Here is a 21,064-nt window from a genome sequence, read left to right on the forward strand (position 1 = left end):
AACCCAGGATTAGAGAGAACAGCTCTTAAAAAGTTCCCAATAGTCCACTGACCTTATTAACATTAACAAAGCATGATTTATAATTATAATAATCAGTTTGGTTACTTTCACAGATAACAGCTTCTTTCTTTTATCCACAGCAGACATAAAACCACAGGCAACATTTTCCAGCTTGCCAATTTGAATTCATAATCATACATATATATATATAAATATATATATATGAATCCAGAATGTATATATCTACGTTGCCATACTTTCGGATGCATCACACTGAAAGTCCCGTTCATGGGACAGGTGTTTAAACAAGACAAGCCAATTGATGTTGCCAGTGTACTCTGCTACTTGCTGCCGCTGTGTGAATTCACGGAGTAGTACAGAACTTATTGTGGCCGCGCGATATCGCGAGACTTGTGTCATTATCAACCTGCTTGACACACAGCAGCGCTGAGTGCAGCCTGCCTCGCCAGGGTCGGACTGAAGCTCAAGAAACGACAAGGAGAAGCGAACATCTGGCCGCACATCATGAAAGGACGTCCGGGCTTCTAGGAAAGAACACGACGAACCGGGAGGAAATAAATGTGAGTACAGCTTTTATTTTGTGTGCTTTTGAAACGGAGAAAGCCAAAGTTAAAGAGTGTCCCTCTCGCCGCTTCGTTCAGCGCAGTTGAGTTCCTCTGCTGTTTAAAAGGCTCCTAGCAATGCGTTTCCCAACACGGACATGGAGCTCAGTTTACTGCGCCCTTGGCTCTCCTGTATCCTTTACACTTTTCTTTCTCTTACTAAAAATCAAACCACTGCGCGCAAAATTATAACCAATGCTCATGCACATTCTTCTAGGTAGCAGCAAACTTTAATAATCCAATTCACTTGGGTACAATCTGCCTTTTTGTGTGTGTTTTGGATTAACCCCTTTTTAAACAAATATTTCCCAGTTGTGCGCGTCTGTCTGATGAGTGCCAAACGCGTTTGTATTATCGACCGTGGTTGTCGGCTGCAGTTTTAGTCTTTATAGTGATAAATTACCCGATTTATTAAAAAAAAAAAAAAAAAAAAAAAAAAAAAAAAGTTAGAGATGTTATCCTGTGACACTTATCAATCCTCTCTTTTCGTTTTCTTTTCATTTTTTTTTTTTTTTTTTTTTTTTTTTTTTTTTTTTTTTTTTTAAACACAAGTGGTGTGTGCAGTTCGGGCTGCGTCGCCCGGAGTTAACATATGGCATAAAGGGAGCACAGCTGGAGGTAACGTTTCCATTGCGGTGATGTCAGAGCAGCTGACTCCACAGCTTGCAGTGTAATTAGCAAACAGAGCACCAGTTTACTCATTCTGCACCGGTCTTATTTCTTCTTCTTCTTCTTCTTCTTCTTCACGTTAGCCCCCTCCTCCCCCCCCTCCACCCCCCACTCCTCTCCGGATGGACGGGTGCTATCATTCTCGGTCCCGCTTTGCTCGTTCCGCCGGTGCGCCACTTTCGGCTCATTTTTGGGAAAGCTCGAGAAGTGGAGTGACTTCTGGAAAAGAAAACCCCGGAATCCTTCGGTTCATTTTGGGGAGTGGACCCGTTTAGTCCGTGATACTTGGGTGGGTGAGCGCGGCGTAGCGTGTCCTGCACCACCGGATGAAATGCATGTAGGATTTCACTTCTCAAGTTGGACAAAGTTATTGATGAGGATCTTTCAGTTCACTTTTATCCTACTGGGGGAAAAAAAAGTTTTTCCATTGCAAATACTTTTTTTTTTTTATAAACTTGTATTTTAAAACACTGCAGGTTTATTGTCTTGTATGTTTGATTATCATTTTAAATAATTTGGCTTTTAGTTGTTCCTCGCACTTTCTCTGCTTTTTGGCTACTTCGTGTCTGAAAAGGCGACGGCGGCTCCGCGGTGCCCTCTGAATGGCTTCATTTCGTTTATCCAGTATCCTGTTTTTCCTGTTTTTCATCAGGTTATGAAGGAAGAATGGAGTTCCCAGACCATAGCCGCCAGTTGCTGCAGTGTCTGAGTCAGCAGCGTCACCAAGGTTTCCTCTGTGACTGCACTGTTCTTGTCGGGGAGGCTCGATTCAAAGCGCACAGAGCCGTGCTGGCCTCCTGCAGCATGTACTTCCATCTCTTCTACAGGGACCAGCTGGACAAAAGGGACGTTGTGCATCTCAACAGTGACATTGTGACAGCCCCGGCTTTCAGTCTGCTCCTTGAATTTATGTATGAGGGGAAGTTGGAATTCAGCTCTCTCCCGGTGGAGGATGTCCTGGCAGCAGCCAGTTACCTCCACATGTATGATATAGTGAAAGTGTGTAAAGGAAAGCTGAAAGATAAGGAACTCTCCCCTCTGGATGAAAAGATGAGTGAGAGTTTGGGACTCGGCTGTCTGGACAGGGAAAATTCCTCTGAAGGCGAGCTGCACAGTAAGCAGCTTGTCCGGCGACAGACCCAGACACAGTCTCAGGGGCTTCACAGGGCCCCCCCGGCAGAGGAGTTTGACACGGACAACAGCGAAGTCAGGCTGGCTGTCACAGATTGTGATAGGTCTGCGCGGAGCAGGCAGAAGGCGAACGGTCACTCTGGCAGGTCCCTGGACCTTGTAGGTGTCAATTATTTGTCAGCAGAGGCCGAGGCCTGCGTCCAAACAGCTGGAAAAACAAAAGCTGATGTCAGTAGTTCCACCGTATCGCTGTCCCAGAGGTCCCGGGCTTCGGATGACATGGACTGCGCACTGGATTTGTCTTTCAAGCCTCTGTCTAGCAGAGATCCCTTACACCCCTCCTACGTCTCGGGACAGCTGGCCCTCGACAGCCAGCAGCAGGGCACTGAGCCACTTGTTAAAGATGAACACGACTTGCTGTCAGAGCAGGAGGACAGTGAGCCGATGAGCCCTGAGAGCCAGCGCTTTGGGAATAGTGCCAGGAGCTCAGTGGTGACAGGGTTCGCTGCCCTCTTCCCAGGCAACAACGGCTCCACAGCCGCCCTGCTCTCCCAGGAGGAGGACCTGATGGACGAGGAGGGGGAGGCCTGCAGAGGGAGGGAGGGCGCCCCGGGCAGGGAGGTAGATGAGAGGAGGGGTAGGCTGCTGGGGGACAGCGAGGAGGAGGAGGAGGACGACTTGGCCTCCTCGGACATCTCCACCTCCAGCGGGGTGCTGCTGCCCCCGGGCCAACAGGTGTGCGTGTGCCCCCTCTGCAGTAAAGTCTTCCCCAGCCCCCACGTGCTGCAACTGCACCTCAGCTCACACTTCCGCGAGAAGGACGGCGCTCGCTCCAAGCTGTCCCCCGACGGCTCGGTCCCCACCTGCATGCAGTGCAACAAGACCTTCTCCTGCATGTACACCCTTAAGCGCCACGAGCGCACGCACTCTGGCGAGAAGCCATACACCTGTGGCCAGTGTGGCAAGAGCTTCCAGTACTCCCATAACTTGAGTCGGCACGCCGTCGTTCACACACGTGAGAAGCCTCACGCTTGTAAGTGGTGCGAACGGCGCTTCACCCAGTCAGGGGACCTCTACCGCCACATCAGGAAGTTTCACTGTGGCCTTGTCAAGACGCTCGCCATTGGATAAAATGCCTCTCACCAGTGCCACGACATGAGACAGAATGTCTCTTCACACACTGAATACTACTGAACACTTTCCACGTTAATACACACAAGTTGGCAGTTTGTTGGAGACGCGTCTCTTTGGATTCTACCCCATGTGGCATTTTCTCAAGTTAAAGTTGTAGCAACGTTAAAACTGGAGCTGTTCTCTGTGCTGGACTGTGTCACAGGCATTTGTGATGTTCAGAGGCAGAAAGTTGAAGGAGGATAAACATGGGTGCTGTGAAACCCAAGCTGGATCTGTGTAGACGAAGGTGAACAAATCATATGATGCACTTGTTTGTTTCTGTCTTGTTTGTGTCAACCTGTTGAGTTTATTTGAAGAGTTTATTTGCTGAAAGAAAAAAAGCATCCCATGTTCATACCCAATGGGCAAATGGGTGATAGCTAATGCTAACACATGTTAATACAATCGTAAGATGTGAGTGAGACTTTTTATTTGTGCACATGGGAGATCAGAACCGTCCGTAAGTAGCAATATATGATTTTTTAACTCCTACATTATTATTATTATTATTATTATTATTATTATTGTTATTATTATTTATTTTTAGGTATTTGTCTAGTCCTTAACAAGTAAACTATCAAAAGGCAGCAAAACTAATGAAGTTTGACTACTGGAAGTATAACTATTTTCTTTCATGGAAGTATCATTTTTGTTTGGTTGAAATGAAGTTGGGTACAGTTTTATGTTTATAACAAGTGACAAGCAGACCATCCTATCACCTTATTCTTTTTTTTTTTTTTTTTTTTGTCTGGGGTTAAGTTACCAGCTCTTTAGTTGCTAATGTGAGTTAGCACATATCGATGGAATGGCCTTCTAATTTGCTACTTAAAAAGAAGTTGTATAATCATAGGAGGGCTGGATAGTAGTTAAAAGCTAATGCCTGTAACACTGGTGCCTACTGAAATTCTTAACACTTCACCTAGTGTACTTACTTGAACAAGAATGAGATTTCACTATGCCTTCTTGTAAAAAAAAAAAAAAAAACGAGTGAGTTTTCAGGCCTTTAAAATAATCTGGGTTAAACTCCACATACCAGGTGGTAACAAAGGTAATTATCTGCTCTGGAATCCACCACTGTCCTTAATTGAATAATTTACAACAATGTAATTAAAGTACGTACATCAATTAAATGTTTATTGACTCTTTTGGGTTAAAAGCAAATGGTTGCCAGTAAATTACATTGTTATTTCCTGGTATGTCATAAAGGGTATATGGTTGTTGAGGGCACACCCTCAGCAGCGAGGGTGAAGGACAGGTGGATATTATTAAGAACTTTGTAAATCATAAAAGCTGCGCCCCACGTGCCATTCAATTGAATCTACTGACTCTCTGTCTTCGAATTAACCTCGACACGTTATCATATCTTCTTACTGTATGTGTGTATGTTACTACTGATGAAGCTGGAGCCTTTAGTGTTGCTGTCCTGGAAAAGAGTCTTTGGGCAGGAAATGGATTTGGTCTGCCCGTTCACTTAGATACTATCTGGATTCTTAGCAGAGGGTGTAGCACTAAAAGTTCATAATACTTGTCCAATCTGTCCTGAGAAGACTTGATCAGAATTGTATTTATTAGTTTGACTTGGTTCAGGGTTTACTGTAGGCGTTCTTCTTATTTCTATGAGCTTGAGAGACGTTGCGTCTTGCCTAGCGATCTTGGTACTCATTAACTGGTATTGGGGCTGTCTGTTCATTTTTCTCTGTGCAAATCGAGTTACTGTAATTGTATTTTAATATACCGTGTAGAAACCTCTGCAGAGCGTTCAAGATTTGTCACATGGAACATAGAGAAGCACTTGTTATTTTTAGCATGCATATAGTTTCAACACTATTGTCTAGGCTGCTATTTCTTACTATATGTGTATTTAATGTAAATATATATTCTATTTATCAAACTGTTTTGTTGTTACAACACGTGTAAGGCGGAGAGAGCCGGATGTCTTATTAAGGCTGCAGTCTCTTAAGGTGTCACGTCTTCCCCAGGGAGTTTGGTTCCTTTTTCCATATTCTAGACTTGATTGGATTCACTACAAATCAGAACAGTTAATTAATACAGCTCAGACTGCTGTTCCGCACACAGGAAACAGTTGTTCTCAAGCAGGGCCACACTGATAGGGCATTGGCTAGTGGCTACCTATAGAAAGGACACAATACAGGCATTGTTAGCCCCCACACCACCAAATCCCAGGTAGGTCTCAAGGGATCATTGTGTATGTCTCTGCTAGCTGTGGGGAGAAAAGGCAGCGCAAGCCTCTCTTTGCACTTTTCCGTCTTGAATGGAGGCCATTGGAATGTGAGAAATGTATTTAGCAAAGGGAGACCAAGGACACTGTAAACAGGTGTATTGTTTGGAGGCATCGAAGACAGCCCCTCCTCCCGACATGCAGTAGATAAACGCTTCATTGTTCCTCTACATGGAGGAGAAGCCACGGTGATTCAATTGCACATCCCTCAAGAGAATATCATAATTACCACAGTATTGTTTTCCCAAGTACTAGAAAAACAGTTGGTGACTGTCTGGCGACTGTGTCGATACAGGTCAAATGTAGGTGTTGCGTTTCCATTTCAGGTTGGCACACCTAAAGGTTTTTTTTTTTTTGTTTTGTTTTTTCATATTAATCACCACGACTTCTTTCAGGACTTATTAAATTAAATGAAATTAATTTAAATCACATGTGATTTCTCAGCATTTGCAGTAGTTTGTCAGCATTTCTAACAGAGGAGCTCAAGTCAAGTACGAGTCAAAGCATTTCTTTCAGAATTTACCGCATCTGTTTTCATCCTACTCCCTGACCTGAAGTCAGCGATGGGGCTTGAATTAATGAGGCTTGTGTGTAATTTTACAAGAAATGTGATTTTTGGCTCCCTGTAAAGTTGCACAAACCTTCCTGCCGCTCGCATGCCCTAAGAGTTTAATCACTTAGAACAATTTCAGATACATAGCTGTTGCATAGTGTCAATAATGTTTATTTCAATCAGATCACACAGGAATGTAGATTTTGTCACTGTTTTTAAGGTACCTTTCTTATGTGGGGCAAATGAAATTGCTTGATTCTCTAATGTACATGTGTACAGAGGTAGAAAAAACTAACTTTATGTGAAGATTTATTTCTTTTTTATTGTTTGCAGTCTTTATTTATACCTCCAGAATGATCACCAAACGTGCCTTGTAGACACACGAATAGGTGTTGCATCTGGAGAAGCTCATTTTCTATACTGTACGTATTTGCCCTTGACTGCGGCGGTAAATTTCACATCACAGCGACAGTAGCCCACTGAAGTGATTCACAGCCTGTTTTTCTATCCTGTTGAAATCAGACGAAATAAACATTTCAAGTCCTTTTATTTTTGCTGCTTTGTGGGAGATTACTTTGACCATTTCTGTTCATGTGAATACATCCTTTTTTGACGTGTTAAACTGAAGACAAGCATTTTTTTGTGATTTGGCCTTTTAGTTGCCATGCTACTGGGAAATAACAGCCTGTTCCTTGAGTTAATGTCACTGTTGAATGTGAAACACTGAGATTTTGATTGTTGACTACTGTGGAAACAGCGCTACTCTTGATTGAGGGCTATGTTTGCCTAACTCATGCTGTATGATCTTTAAGTCTAAAAGAAACGACTTTACTGATACTGGAATTTTGTCCTCTGCAGGTTACAACTGTGAAATTGTGTATAATCATGAGAAATATTTATTATTGCTTCTTGTGCAACATTTGACTGTCTCCGTTTTAATTTGGTAAAAAAAAAAAAAAAGCTTCTAAATGTTGAAAGAAAAATCTTTTTAATAGAATTTGTAGAAGTGCCATTAGAATTTAATATAATTTTTTAATAATAAAAGTATATTTTATAGTAATCAATTGTGTTAGTGGTGTAGAGATTAGAGGACAATCTTTATGCAGAACTGACATTGCTTAGATATTGAGGCAATTTACTTTTGATCTATAACTGTCTGTGCATTTTCTTTGTTTGCGCTTTTGGAGTGTGCTTGTGTGCGTGTGCTGTGGAAATGTGACAATCTTGATTTAGGTCTTTCTTAAGATTATGCATAGAATAAATGGAACAACTTTCTCTCTTTGTGTGGATTTTATTCATTCACTATATTTTTAACTTTTGTGCACTCACAGTAGTTTTCACATGTATCAATGTCAGACAAACAGCAGAAGATGAGCTTTGAATTAAAAAAAATGTTTTAACTATGATACACTCACAACAAAAGAATATTGTAGAAGAGCCCTCGTCTGACACGCAGCAGCAACATTCAGCCAGATAGCTTGTGTGGGCAGCATTGCAATGTGTACAGAGACAACAGAAAGTGATAATACTGCTGGTCTTACAGGCCCTATCCCTCTGAAACCATAAACTCAGCTCAAGGACACAGCAGTTTCAAGATGGGCTCCCATTGTCCCTGACCTGTTGCCAATACTCTCCAAAAGAGATAAACCGCACATAACAAAGCCAGTTTTCCCTGTTCTGTAATTATTACTAAAACTTGATTATACCTGCTACACACACACATCTATTTGTTAGTATGCAAACCAACCAAATATGTGTCAGCTTGAGAACTTCATGCCAATTCACTGGACATTCACAATGGCGAGAACTTTTAATTATTTCCCTGCTGCCCCATGAAAGAAATCCAGCTGCTCTGCTACGTGATCCCAATGGGGATGTGCTCGGGTTCCCACCGCCCTCCCCCCAATCCCAGCTCTCCCATTCTGGGAAACGCCATACAGACAAGGGCCGCATCCAACTGCCCCTGCCCCCAATCTATCCTACCTCCACCCCCACAGACCCCAACACGGCGGCCCCCAAACCTCGGCCTCATCCCCACCACTCTATTGTGTGCGTGGGTAGTAGCTCAGCCAGGCTATTGTCTGGCCCAGCTCCCCGGCACGTACTTTATGCACAAACAGACGACACAGCGGCGCTGGCCAGGCAGCTCCAACATAAAGAAAACAATGTCCTCCCAAGATCATTCATAAACACCCTGAGCAGCCCACAGCCAGTCTCACAGTAAATAAGGGCCCAGTGCAACGCTGTGGCCGCCTCGCGCTGTAAACAGGCCTCAGTGCGCTCGCTGGCACCAACCTCTCACATCTGGGATCCAGGGCTTAGACTGGCCTGGTGTGTGTGTGTGCTTTTCTTATGGACCCAAAACCTTCACATGGAAAGTAGGGGCCATGTGATAGAGCTTAGCTGCAGGGTGACGAGCTGGGATATGTGCAATGTAACTCGATGGTGTAATAAAACATTCCTTTCAGAGGCTCAAAGCCCCAGCTCATTTGGCTGTGAGGGGTTTTGTGTGTGTGTGTGTGTGTGTGTGTGTTTGTGTGTGTGTGTGTGTGTGTGTGTTTAGAGGTACTTGAGAGAAGTTGAGAGGAAAGTTGTAAGTGTCCACCACCAAGGCCAGCGGTGGGAGCCCTTGACCTCTGAAGGGACGGACTGCCAGGGACAGCTGGTGTGGCCCGTGCTTATTTATTTATTTCTTAACAAAAGACAGGTGGTCACACTTGAAAAGGGCACACAAACACAGTCACACATGCGCTTGTGTACAGACAATGCCCGCACACACACATAAACGTGGGTAGTTTTCTTTTTCTCTCTTTGTATGAACACACGTGCATATGGTTAACATCCACTTAATTTTGGAGGGGCAATTCTTTTGACTTTCAGAATAATAATTTAATTCCCAATTAATAATGTAATAGTCTGGTGTAATAGGTGACCATTATTGCCAACTTTTAAGGCTTCATCCACATTTGAAGCAGCAGTTAAGCTCCTAACCGCTATCTAAATCTACAATCTGAACTGTTTGTATACCACACATCAATTGCTACAAGTGCATAAATACATATCAACTAGTGCTCTCACACTGGGTTTGCCTTTTTTGGTGCGGCTCGCCCCGACAGCGCCAAGACAGTGTGTCCTTGGTCCACTGTACAGCTGTCACTTACTCACACTCGTTGACGCATATTTATAGCAGCAGCATCACTGGGCTTGACGCTCGCCGCACTCAGACCACAGCTGGTCCCCACAAGAATGGGTGAAAGACAAAGCCACGTGCTCCCGCTGGCCGACTGCAGTTGGTCCTGTCTGGAGCGCCATGGGTGATTATGCTGGCCCCCTTCTCCTTGCAGACACACCAGTCCATACATGCACCAGGGAGAAGATGAGGAGGATTCAGGGAGGGAGGGAGGGATGGAGGCGGGGGGGGGGGGGGGGCACACTGTGACCTTTTTTTTTTTCTTTGAATGTCACGGATGGGGATGTGCTGAAAACCTTGACAGCTGCACTTGAAGGTACATAAACACATCATTATGGAGTTAACAGAGAGCAGCGGGTGAAAGGGGGAAGACGCACCAGCATCCTTCTCTCTAATAAGTAAAAAATGAAAAAGGTAAATGTTTTGGACAGACAGACAAGCTGTGTGCAAACCACTGTCATATCCAGGTGAAAATGATTTTTTTAATCATAATTTTTCAGATTTGGGATTGATATAACACAGTAGAGACCTATTTAACCAATGTTGTTGATATTGAGACAATAGCTGAGGGAAAGGTGAATGAATCAGGAGATTGTGTTCTTTGCAGACAACACCCAACTCCACTGTCATGCATTACATGACTCCCTTTTTTCTAGCTTACTACGTGTACTAAAGGGAGGTTTGATGCTATGATGCATCACAAGAAAATTGGATCTAACAACTGGGTAATGAAGTGACTTTTTGACAGGGCTTTGGATACTTTTGGGTCACTTTGACTCATTATTCCTAATTCAGCTGGTTAAGACAAACTCATCTTCAAGGTCAAAAAGGACCAGGGGGGATGCTTGCTCCGACATTGGAGGAGAGAATAGAGGTGACTAGGAGTTTATTTTCTCTTTAGTAGCTTTAACAAAAGGTGTGTCCACGGACAAAATGTTCTAAAAACATACTAGGTTCCTTAAGCGAAACAATACAAAGTGCATGTCTTAGCTCTACCTCATTTAAAAAGTTATTACTGGGCTGCACAGCTTTGGAGACGATCATTAGAATATTTCAAACAGTCACGAGTAATTTCAACATACAATAAATATAATACACTTTGTTGAAAAATGCTGTGGTCTACTTGTTAATTTGACAAATTTAAATAAAAAGTACATTTTTGAATTTAAGAAGCATGAAATTGCAAATATCTTAAGAATTTATTTTACTCAAATTAAATAATTTTGTCAATTGACTAACGGTTTCACATAAAATCATTACTATTAATTGGCTCAAAACACCTTCTATAGCTTTAGAGTTATGGACATCTAGGTTGATTATCATGAGTCAATGATTGTTTTATCCTCAATAAAAGCGTACAAGGGTTTTATGTCCACCTCCAATTTCTTTAAAACCTTATCAAGAAATATACAGACAATTTGACGCCTTGCCTGCCAGCAGCTGTCTGTTCATTCAGCCGGAAATCAAGCAGTGCCCTGGAACACCAACTGCAGAGCTCCCCAAAGACCGGAGCCACAACTGGCCTGCTGAGCAGGGGGATATGACTCAACAGCTCAGAGGCACACTTGCAATGAGCTCCAGGAAGTGCACTCATCCAAGCTAATATCTAACACCATCTCTCCTGATTGATTTCTATAAGGCTGTGTTCAGGACTTCTGCCACCAAGAACAATTACTCACAGTGCACAACACCTGACCCTGAAACCAGTCATCATCAATGACGAGTCTCAGCCAGGAGAGAGTGATAACTGCACCTCAAGGTCATGTCTAGGACGGATAATTGCAGCCAAGCCGTCTGCTGCAAAGCCCTGGTTCCATTCAACCTCTGGGTCTTCTTGTTTTAATAAATATACATTTGATAGCAGATCCTTAAGGTCTCCAGACAGGCCGAGTTGGAATTCCGTTATCATTGCCAAGACAAAACTTCAATCCTTCAACTAAAAGGCTGAAAATGTTCCTCTTTAGCATACGGAGATCGATGTGTTCTTCCGCACACACACATAAACGTGGGTAGTTTTCTTTTTCTCTCTTTGTATGAACACACGTGCATATGGTTAACATCCACTTAATTTTGGAGGAGCAATTCTTTTGACTTTCAGAATAATAATTTAATGCCCAATTAATAATGTAATAGTCTGGTGTAATAGGTGACCATTATTGCCAACTTTTAAGGCTTCATCCACATTTGAAGCAGCAGTTAAGCTCCTAACCGCTATCTAAATCTACAATCTGAACTGTTTGTAAACCACACATCAATTGCTACAAGTGCATAAATACATATCAACTAGTGCTCTCACACTGGGTTTGCCTTTTTTGGTGATAAGATCCTTAAGGTCACACCAGACAGGCCGAGTTGGAATTCCGTTATCATTGCCAAGACAAAACTTCAATCCTTCAACTAAAAGGCTGAAAATGTTCCTCTTTAGCATGCGGAGATCGATGCGTTCTTCCAGCGAGGTTTGTGCATTACCCTGAACATGGCCCAGTCTGAAGGGAACTCATTCCTCAGCAGAGTCCTTGAAGTGTGCTGCCACCTGCTGATGCATCTACTACACATGAAGACAGTTGGCTAACCTTTTAGCTAATTGGCTGATTTTTGTTCAGACATCCAATTTTGATTCCTGCATTATTAAAACAGCCTATTATTAATATATTCTACAGCCATCTTAGTCTGCCCCTTTAATTAATCAAAATACATACTGTGACTGTATAGAAGACACACTGAAGAGACAATAGATCACAACTGTATACAAAAGTGTTCAAGTTTATTTCAATTACTTAAGGAATACAATACATATATACAAGAAAATATTTGGATTACATTAAAAAAAAAAAAAAAAAAAAAAAAAAGATCACAGGTATAAAATGCAGTCATAGAACGATCATCTGAGGCAACTCCATGTGTTCAATAATAAACTCCTGACCCGTCAGTCTTGCTTTACGTCGAGCAACTGCAGCACAGTACTTCATCGTATTGCCCGCTGTAACTGTGGAACACAGAAAATATAACATTAACAACGCTTAGCACTTTTGTCAAAAACTTATTGCGAGGTTCAGAATCAGACTTATTTTCTTATTATTTAAAAAAAAAGGCATAAAAAAGGTGGAAAGGAGGACCCCGGACGTTAAACCACCAACTATGAATAATGGCTGACCTGCTCTACCACCTTAGCTATGCAGTGATGTTGGATCCTGCTCAGCCAACATGAGTGACTGAATATTAAAATGTTCTCTAACATATTGCTTCTGTGCTAAAATAACTCCTGTACCAAGGTACGCACAAACAAGTTCTTTGAGTTCTTTTAAGCCTTAAATCTACAAACTTACCACGTTGGCTTGTAAGGTGGCAGTAAAAGCACGTATTTTGACCCTTCATACTTAAGCGATGAATAAGCAGCTGTTTTCCTTCCTGCGTCTGTAGCTTTTTAATGACTCAACATCCAGCTGATCCCTTTAAGAGCTTTTCTCTTACTTGCCAAAACTGATTAGAACCCAACAAGGATCAGCGTTAAGGTGGGTCATGGTTTTGGCCCGTCTACGAGTTATTTAAGTATCTCATTTTTTATTTTGTGAATACAATAAATTGACGGGACTTTTTTGGTTCAGTGACATTGATGCACACAACCCTTCAGTATAGCAGTCTGCAGACTTCAGAGGAACAGATGAGAAACAGCTGCACCCCCACACCTCATATAAACTTGTCTTTAATGCCGAAGCAAGTGATTTTCCAAGTGACACCTAATTAACCTCGACGTGAACAGTCTCTCTTTAACAGGATCTTTGAAGCTGGGACAACAAGGAAAACTAACAAACGCTGCAGCTGGATTCCAGTTAGGGCTGCCCTTAAATGTCTTTAAGGCCAATGGTTTCCTGTCGACAATAGCTACATTGCATTTGAATGAATCATAACATAATGCAACAGCAGAAAAGGCGGGGCTTTACCGACATGTCTAGTTTTTAAAATATAAAATTCTATACTAATTTGAAAGCTCCAATCAATTTAACATGTAAATAAATACCAGTCACAATTTGCCATACATTGTATAAGGAGTGAGGAGAATACTGAAGCAGATACTGCATTTTAACTCCAACAACGGCTGCTATTGAAAGCTTGTAATGATGTCTGTGCATTACTACGTCAAAGTCCTTTGGGAAACTGAGTGAAAAAGAGTCAGGTTTGGCCTTACTCTATGATGGTGCAGACAGAGCAGCAGAAGCTGGAGCAGCAGGAGCACTGTCGTGTGCAGGAGGGGCAGGCTGGGCGGTCACATTGAGAGCATGCAGTCCTGGACCCCTGGCTTTTCTGACACACACAGCAGCATGTAAGAGCCACTGATGGACCTGGAAACAAAGCGCACATACATGCAGAACATTGGATGAGCATTACCAAAATAATGTAACCAAAAATGAGGATTTCCGAATCTGTGACACTACCCTGACATCTGCTGGTGAAAAGCATGAACTGAAGTAACCATGAGCTTTTAGCTTCGGAGTCAAATAACTTCTCGTGTGCCTTTTTGCCCTTTTAAAAAGAAGTAATCCTCCTTTGATCCGGTTTTGGAATAAAACTAAACATATATGCTTTGCGGCCTTCAGTACCAAATGATCATAATGCATCAGAAACGTGTTGCCTAGTAAAATAAGGATATGTGACCACCTCACATTTAGCACGTATTTGGTTGGTCAATTAAAAAAAAAAGAAAAATCTTGAAAAATGTAAACCTATCTTTGTATAATACCCACATGCCTGAATGTCCATTGGAACAGTTTTGGTGCAATCTTTTTGCCAGTTCATACTGGCCAAAAAGAGAGCCAAATCAAGTTTGTATTTCCAGGATTACAGTTATTTTGGGTATTAAATTCACTCTTAGTGCCTCCCCAAAGTGTTTCTGTGCTGAGTTTTGTTTGTACTAAAAATGCAGTAAGTTACCCATTTGCTTTTTCTAATTCATGCAGATGAAGCTCCATATTAGCTTCCCAGAAAAAGAACTGGATTGTGTACCCTATCACATACATTTTAAATTGCTTAAGGAAAGGACCCTTACTCTTCCAATAACAGCTTTTCCATGTTTTCTATTATCTATTAGTAAACAACCTGTACTGTGACCTCAGGTGTAAGAATCTTTGTCCTCGTCGGGATTTCCATTTCCTTTGAGGGCTAGTGCCACCGTTACTTTACATGGTTGACCATTTCTAGAGTAAAAGCTCATGAAGCTTTAACTTCATGAGGCCCACTGAATGCACCCTCAGTTTTGTACTTTGTAAAGGTCTTGTTAAGGGAGCTTCAGGATCAGTGAGTGCTTTAGGTACTCCAAATGTAGTTCTTTGTTTTCATTTCTTCTTTCAGTCCTACTTTTAAATAGTTTGTTATATTTGATTCTTTATGCTCAACTATATTATTTTGCATCCATCTACCCTGTACATTTTCTGTGTGCATCTCTTGGTTCGAGCTACAACTACATTTCATCCAGCATTCCTGTATTGTTAAAGACAAGAACAAATCCTTGAAATAGATGGATGAACTGTTGGCTGATTAATGTCTGATTGTTGAGAGGGCACACGAATGGCAAACGATGCATGGAAAAATATGACAAGATCCTTTTATTTTGACAAATCAGAAAATATTTGTCATGCCATCTTTCAGTGTTGTCATTACTTGGTTTGTCAAAATATATCTGGAGTCTAGCCATCCCTCACCTGCCCCTATGTTAAGGCTCACCTGCCCCTATGTTTAGGCTCACCTGCCCCCATGTTTAGGCTCACCTTGTCCAGGTTCTGCTCTCGTCAGCCTCCCATCACATCCAATCAGTGTCTGTCCTCTCAGCAGGGACTGGCTGCATGCAGGAGTGTCTGCCTGTCCGGCATCACACCTCGCCTCTCCAGTCCATAGTTTGCCCATCACAGCCTTAGCACCGCTGAAGAGCAAGTTCTTCGTCTTTGCTGTGAAAAAAAAAAATCTTAAATAGAATACCACGTGATTAACTCAGCTGAACGCCCGGGGCATCCGAGAAGCTGAGGTTTACGACACTTTTAACTGGCAGTAAAGGCAACTAAACAACATTACGCACCGTGATGCGTTTAATGTCAACAGGCCCAAATAACGCAATCACGTGAAACAGACACGCATAGTCGCTGCAGGAACATGATAAAAAAAAATGCAGCACGTGTTCAACCAGCAGGACTGTTTTATATTTGTATTCATGTGATTCCTGCTACGTAAGCAACCAGCTCAGTGTGCGCAACGACGCAGCGAGCATGCGCCAACACCCGCTTACCGTATATTTCTTGCCTGTATTTGTTCCCAAACACGCCATAGTTATTCAGCTCCTGTTGTCCGACATGGATTTTGTATTGAGAGGAGAACGTTTCCGGAAAAGGACAAGCTCGTTTGGGCATTTTATCTGCAAATAAGTCCCGCCGCGGTGCCACAGACTTCAACACTTGTTTGCTGCGGGAAAAATTGCAACGGAGACAGCAGCGAACCAATCACACGCACCCTTTATTGTCACGTGGAAGCTCGCAGCCAATCCAACAACGATGTTTATGTCACGTGGTTTTAGGGGTGGGTTCTATAACAAAGTATATACCTACACTGTGCTGCCTTCATGGGCTGCTGCGAATTTTGTATTTTATTTTTCCAATGCCAGAAATGAAAAGCTGGAGATTGGTGGAGTAAATGGGCACAGCATTTTTACAACAAAGGACAGAAAGAATGACTCTTTGAGCAATCAAAAGCTTGAAACAATGCATGCTACACTTTTTAAACATATTGACGATGACTCAAATGAGTGGTTGACATTTCTTTTTTTTATTAATTGTCTTAAAGTAATGATCAACACTGTCCCAGCTGTGCATGGTTTGACTGGGCTTTTGTATCAACTGATGATACCATTAATCTATTAATTTACATTTGTGCTATGACCAATAAATTGAAAAATACCCCATATTTAAATCTAATAATTGTAATAATACAATTACACGTCTATTTGATTGCAACTTAACAAACATAGCCAAAGTAACATAGATGTTTTGTTTATTAACTAATGAGGAGATAATCAGTTGTGATGATGAAAAGATGCCACATCCTCTTAGATACTATCAACGGGAGGTAATGGTTTCCCTTTAGAACATCTGGATCATGCACTCCCTGGACTTTCCAACACCAATCCACTTGACTAAAAGAGACAAAGAAATAGAGAGAAAGATTAGAAAAGTTGACAAGACTGTAGACATCATTACTAACCATATTGGAAAAGGCTATTATTTAAAGTGTAACAGTGCCACCTAAAGGACATCATGCAGATTTTAAATTATTTTTTTATTTTGATTTGGAGAACTTCTTTGGAAGTATTGATAACAGTTTTATGCACTTTTTTCTATATGTTTATGTGCTCTGCAATGTAAAAACTTGAGATATGTTAGTGTGTTATTTTGTGTCAAACATACTGGGAACTCCAATGTGGTTCTCAATGAAGTGGATGTAGTTTTGTGCCTTGGATGGGAGGTCGTTCCACTTCCTGGCTGCAGACGTGTCCGACTTCCAACCAGGGAAGGTCTCATACTCAACCTCCACTTTGTGCAAAACGTCCATGTTGGCTATTATTGAAAAAAATACATTATTACCAATCTTTAAATTAAAGCATGATGGGTTTATGATATTTATCCTCCTTTCTTCTGTTAAGTTACCTGGGAAATGGGGAATTCTTTTTCCATTGATCTTGTAGGCAACTCCGACTTTAATTTCATCCAGCACATCCAGAATGTCAAGTTTTGTCAAAGCAATGCTGTTGGACAGGTCACATGTCATAGAAAAACTGTTTAACATGTGCTGTTATTCATTATTGTAACGTTATTTTATGACAGTCAAGTTAAAAAATGGCGTCCTTCATTATTTAAATGATTACAAAATACCTGATGATTTGCTTAAACTGTTCTAGCGACTCACCCGGTGAAGCCATTAATCATATGAGCGTATCTCACGATGACAAGATCCAACCAGCCGCAACGCCGCTTCCTTCCTGTGGTTACACCCACCTCATGACCCCTCGTCTGCAGCAGCTCTCCTACAGCCTACGGTAAACAGCAGGAAAAAACAGCCCTAAATGTTAAGTTATGATTCATAAACTTAAATGATGTTAGGCATTTATGATTCTGCAGAAACTGAAAAATGTGCAATCACTACACTTGTTACCAACACAGCTGAGTACAATATAACATCATATGGACTTGGGGGGGATTGAGTTTTAATGACTGTATTTTCAGCTCCCGTGACAAGAAACATAACCCAAGCACACACAGTAAATATATCCTGAACCCGGTCTCTGGCCCTAAATTTATCCCTATGAACGTGTGACCTTCATAAGAAGTAAAGATCCTTTGAACCCGTGTCCCACAAAATTTGACAGCTGCACCCAGCCAGAGAACATCCATCCCCCCAACCTCCCCCCCTCCTCCACCAGCCCCGCTGACTGTGTGTCAGCCACATGGTCACATTCAAAATGTACATGTCATGCTCAATATCAGTGAGTTACATAACATGTCATGTGTCTCTTCTTCATGCTATAGGAAGTAAGTACATGTGACAAGTGCCAGTAATCCCACTGATTTCCTAAGATGACATCAAGGTCTTACATTGAGTTGTTCTGTGGGGAAGGACCCGATTCCCACCCTGGTAGTGTAGGCCTTTGATACACCAAACACATCACCGATATTCAGCGGAGGGATGCCGAGACCGGTGCATGCCCCGCCCACAGTGCAGTTTGATGATGTCACAAACGGATACGTGCCTTTAGAGAAAAAAAGGTATAGGTCTATGTCATTGACTCCCTCCTAGATCCACAAAAAAACCACATATGTATTTCAAAGAAATACAAATATTGTAAATCAAAATCTCTACCAAAGTCAATGTCGAGGAGAGCAGCATTGGCCCCTTCCACCAAAATTTTCTTTGGAGATCCATGAAGAGCTTCATACATGTAATAGACCCCGTCTCTCACCATCGGCCGCAATCTCTCTCCGTATTCCTGCAAAAAACAGAAGGAAAACCAAAACATTTGTTGGTGTTGAACATAATTCATCACTTTCGTAGTAGTCAGTTTCATCAATGTCTACCTTGAGTTTTTTCAATTGGTCCTCAACGTCAACTGTCAAGGCCGGGTACATGGATTGGTATTGGCGGACGAGGTTCTTGAATCTGAAGGCAAAGGAAATCGCAAATCATGCCACAACTGCTCATCTTAGTATAGGAATTTGTGATTTGTCATATTGATAGGATCTCTACCTCATAGAGAAATCCTTGAAGTCACCCAGGAGGTCACATACACGTAGGCCGGTGCGAGATGCTTTGCTGGAGTATGCGGGTCCAATGCCTTTCTTGGTTGTTCCAATGCTGAAACACAAGCCAAAGGGAGGGATGTAAAATAATGGATGGAATTAAAGTAGATTTGTACTGACTTTAGTGTAAAATGTTGGCAGGTCTGTGCTCAGCTATCCTTACTTCTTTCCTTCTTGTGCTTGCCTTTCAGTCTCCTGTAAACCATCGACAACCTGGTGGAAATCAAACACTGCGAAGAGACAGCAAACAAGGCCTCACACCCTTGAAAATGGATTGATTGACTGATGATTTTTACTTATTTGAATAAAGTGAACCACTATAAGCATTATCATATACTGTACATACCAAGGTGAGCTCTGTCTGAGACAATAAGTCTCTTCTCCCAGCCTTTCAGACCTGGTCAAAGAATAGAAATGGCATCTGTGTGAGTATACACTAATCCTAATTCTAATTTACACTGGTGCTTTATGTGTAAAGGGCATTCTTTCTCTTAAAATACCTTTCTTTTCATTTTTATCGCCTTCTTCAAACAGGCCAGGTAGATGTATGACCACTCCATTGCCTACAAGAGCAGAGGAAGAGGAATATGTAGAAGCATTTGCACTGATATTCTTGACCATGCTGTCTTCAATAAAACTGAATGATTAAGCCGTTACCAATGAGTGATGTGCTTTTGGAGTTGATGATTCCACTGGGGAGAAGGTGGAAGTCATACTCCTTGCCGTCCACTACCACTGTGTGTCCTGCATTGTTGCCCCCCTGTAAATCAAAGCAGGGTTCATATGATGGTGTGAGAGTTTATACTGTCTTGTTTTAACGATGATATGATCAAATACAGTATGATGCTAACACACAACACCACCAAAAAACATCCAGACACATACGCATGTCTCATATTTGCATGAGACAGTGATAAGCCACCCTCTTCCCAATTTACTGTGCTTCCCCAGCACCTATTTTAACCAACTTGGCTGGTGCTGGTGGATCCACCACTCTGTCCGCCCGGGTTAAGTACTGGCCTTCTCACATATCAAGCCTCCCTGAGAATGTGACCTCTCTTTAGCCCGGTGGGTGGGGCTCTCAAGCCTCCAGAACACAGGGTACTAGTCCTGTCAGTGCATAGAGTACAACACAGCAACTGTTGGCAAGTTTCACTGTGACCTCTGATATCTGACCCGAGTTTTATGTGTCCTATGTGAGTGAAAGCAACTGAACTGTATGGAGTTGTTTTCATTATGATTTCAATGCATCTCTAATTCAATCTCTATGTGATCTGCTGAATGAGTCCGTCAGAGGAACTTCACACTAGGTATTGAAGTGGATGCAAGAATTAAGAGAATATATTCAGGCAAGCAAGTTGTACTTGCCTATTCTTAAAATGATAAACCAAGACATTAGGAGTCTGTAAAATCTTTAGAATTTTTAATTAAATGGCCAAAATTCTCCTATCCCATCATTTAAACCCTCAAGTGCATTTATGAAACCACAGAACATTCTTAACATGGTTTACTGTAATAGTAAAGGTTTCCCATCTAATAAAAAAAACATATTCTCTTGAGTATTTCCCAAATCATGGAGGTACAAGTGTTTTCACCCTGAGCACCTGTTGCGTTTTAACAACCTACACAGTTATGAATACTACTACTACTACTAATAATAATAATAGAAAGACACGACCCTGTGCATGCTCGTCTGAGATCCTGAATCCAAACATTTACCTGACATCTGCAGACAACATCAGCTTCAGTTGCCAACAAATCGACGACTTTCCCTTTGCCCTCGTCTCCCCATTGCGCGCCGAGCACCACCGTCACTTTGTTGCCAGTGTCGGTGCGCGATCGCTTCTGTCCGGTCGCCGGCGGTTGATTCATATTTTTGTGGTCTTTCGCCGACCAGGTGAGCGACATGATGGTGGTAGCTTGAGCCTGCCCGTCTCAAGGAGACTAAACGGTCTCCAAGAGTGGCATTGCCATATCTGTAACTTCATAGCCGATGATGTCACAGCCAGACGCGCAGGAGTGCGTAGCTGTTCTCGGGCAAATTGTCTCCAAGGCAGTTAGAGCAACGAGAAAAAAAAAAAGCCTTTACACAACACTCTATGTGATGTATTCAGCCTGCAAAATAAAGTTTTTCTAATATATGTCTGCCACATT

General features: G+C 42.1%; 3 protein-coding genes across 3 annotated transcripts; 1 reads left to right on the forward strand and 2 right to left on the reverse strand.

Moving 5' to 3' along the window:
* The first annotated feature begins 426 nt into the window (after positions 1–426).
* On the forward strand, positions 427–4,334 carry zbtb42 (zinc finger and BTB domain containing 42). Its single transcript, XM_054613909.1, has 2 exons — positions 427–581; positions 1,945–4,334. Exon 2 carries the CDS (start codon positions 1,959–1,961, stop codon positions 3,552–3,554), a length of 1,596 nt encoding a protein of 531 aa, XP_054469884.1. The 5' UTR covers positions 427–581; positions 1,945–1,958; the 3' UTR covers positions 3,555–4,334.
* A 7,991-nt stretch (positions 4,335–12,325) lies between these two features.
* siva1 (SIVA1, apoptosis-inducing factor) lies at positions 12,326–16,051 on the reverse strand. The gene is made up of 4 exons (XM_054613244.1): positions 15,853–16,051; positions 15,341–15,517; positions 13,765–13,918; positions 12,326–12,564 (listed from the first exon to the last, which is right to left on the reverse strand). The coding sequence occupies exons 1-4, from the start codon at positions 15,971–15,973 to the stop codon at positions 12,516–12,518; spliced, it is 501 nt and encodes a 166-aa protein (XP_054469219.1). The 5' UTR covers positions 15,974–16,051; the 3' UTR covers positions 12,326–12,515.
* Positions 16,052–16,400: 349 nt separating this feature from the next.
* Positions 16,401–20,884, reverse strand: adss1 (adenylosuccinate synthase 1). Its single transcript, XM_054613241.1, has 13 exons — positions 20,630–20,884; positions 19,568–19,670; positions 19,411–19,473; positions 19,257–19,307; positions 19,074–19,140; positions 18,858–18,965; positions 18,689–18,770; positions 18,474–18,600; positions 18,209–18,363; positions 17,523–17,647; positions 17,264–17,361; positions 17,024–17,173; positions 16,401–16,752 (listed from the first exon to the last, which is right to left on the reverse strand). Exons 1-13 carry the CDS (start codon positions 20,816–20,818, stop codon positions 16,700–16,702), a joined length of 1,371 nt encoding a protein of 456 aa, XP_054469216.1. The 5' UTR covers positions 20,819–20,884; the 3' UTR covers positions 16,401–16,699.
* Between the last annotated feature and the right edge of the window lie 180 nt (positions 20,885–21,064).

This window comes from Anoplopoma fimbria, chromosome 15 (genome assembly GCF_027596085.1).
Source record: "Anoplopoma fimbria isolate UVic2021 breed Golden Eagle Sablefish chromosome 15, Afim_UVic_2022, whole genome shotgun sequence".
Classification (NCBI taxonomy): Eukaryota; Metazoa; Chordata; class Actinopteri; order Perciformes; family Anoplopomatidae; genus Anoplopoma; species Anoplopoma fimbria.

What these genes read in the sequence shown, in the direction of transcription:
- adss1 (XM_054613241.1), bottom strand. Translation starts at nt 20,818, where the DNA reads ATGTCGCTCACCTGGTCGGCGAAAGACCACAAAAATATGAATCAACCG. An exon ending in CTCAGACAGAGCTCACCTTG is followed by an intron (nt 19,141 to 19,256) that starts GTATGTACAGTA and finishes GTCTCTTCGCAG; the next exon opens with TGTTTGATTTCCACCAGGTT. An exon ending in GAACCACATTGGAGTTCCCA is followed by an intron (nt 16,753 to 17,023) that starts GTATGTTTGACA and finishes TGTCTCTTTTAG; the next exon opens with TCAAGTGGATTGGTGTTGGA.
- siva1 (XM_054613244.1), bottom strand. Translation starts at nt 15,973, where the DNA reads ATGCCCAAACGAGCTTGTCCTTTTCCGGAAACGTTCTCCTCTCAATAC. An exon ending in ATACAGGCAAGAAATATACG is followed by an intron (nt 15,518 to 15,852) that starts GTAAGCGGGTGT and finishes TTTTTTTCACAG; the next exon opens with CAAAGACGAAGAACTTGCTC. An exon ending in GAGAGCAGAACCTGGACAAG is followed by an intron (nt 13,919 to 15,340) that starts GTGAGCCTAAAC and finishes CTTTGTTTCCAG; the next exon opens with GTCCATCAGTGGCTCTTACA.
- zbtb42 (XM_054613909.1), top strand. Translation starts at nt 1,959, where the DNA reads ATGGAGTTCCCAGACCATAGCCGCCAGTTGCTGCAGTGTCTGAGTCAG.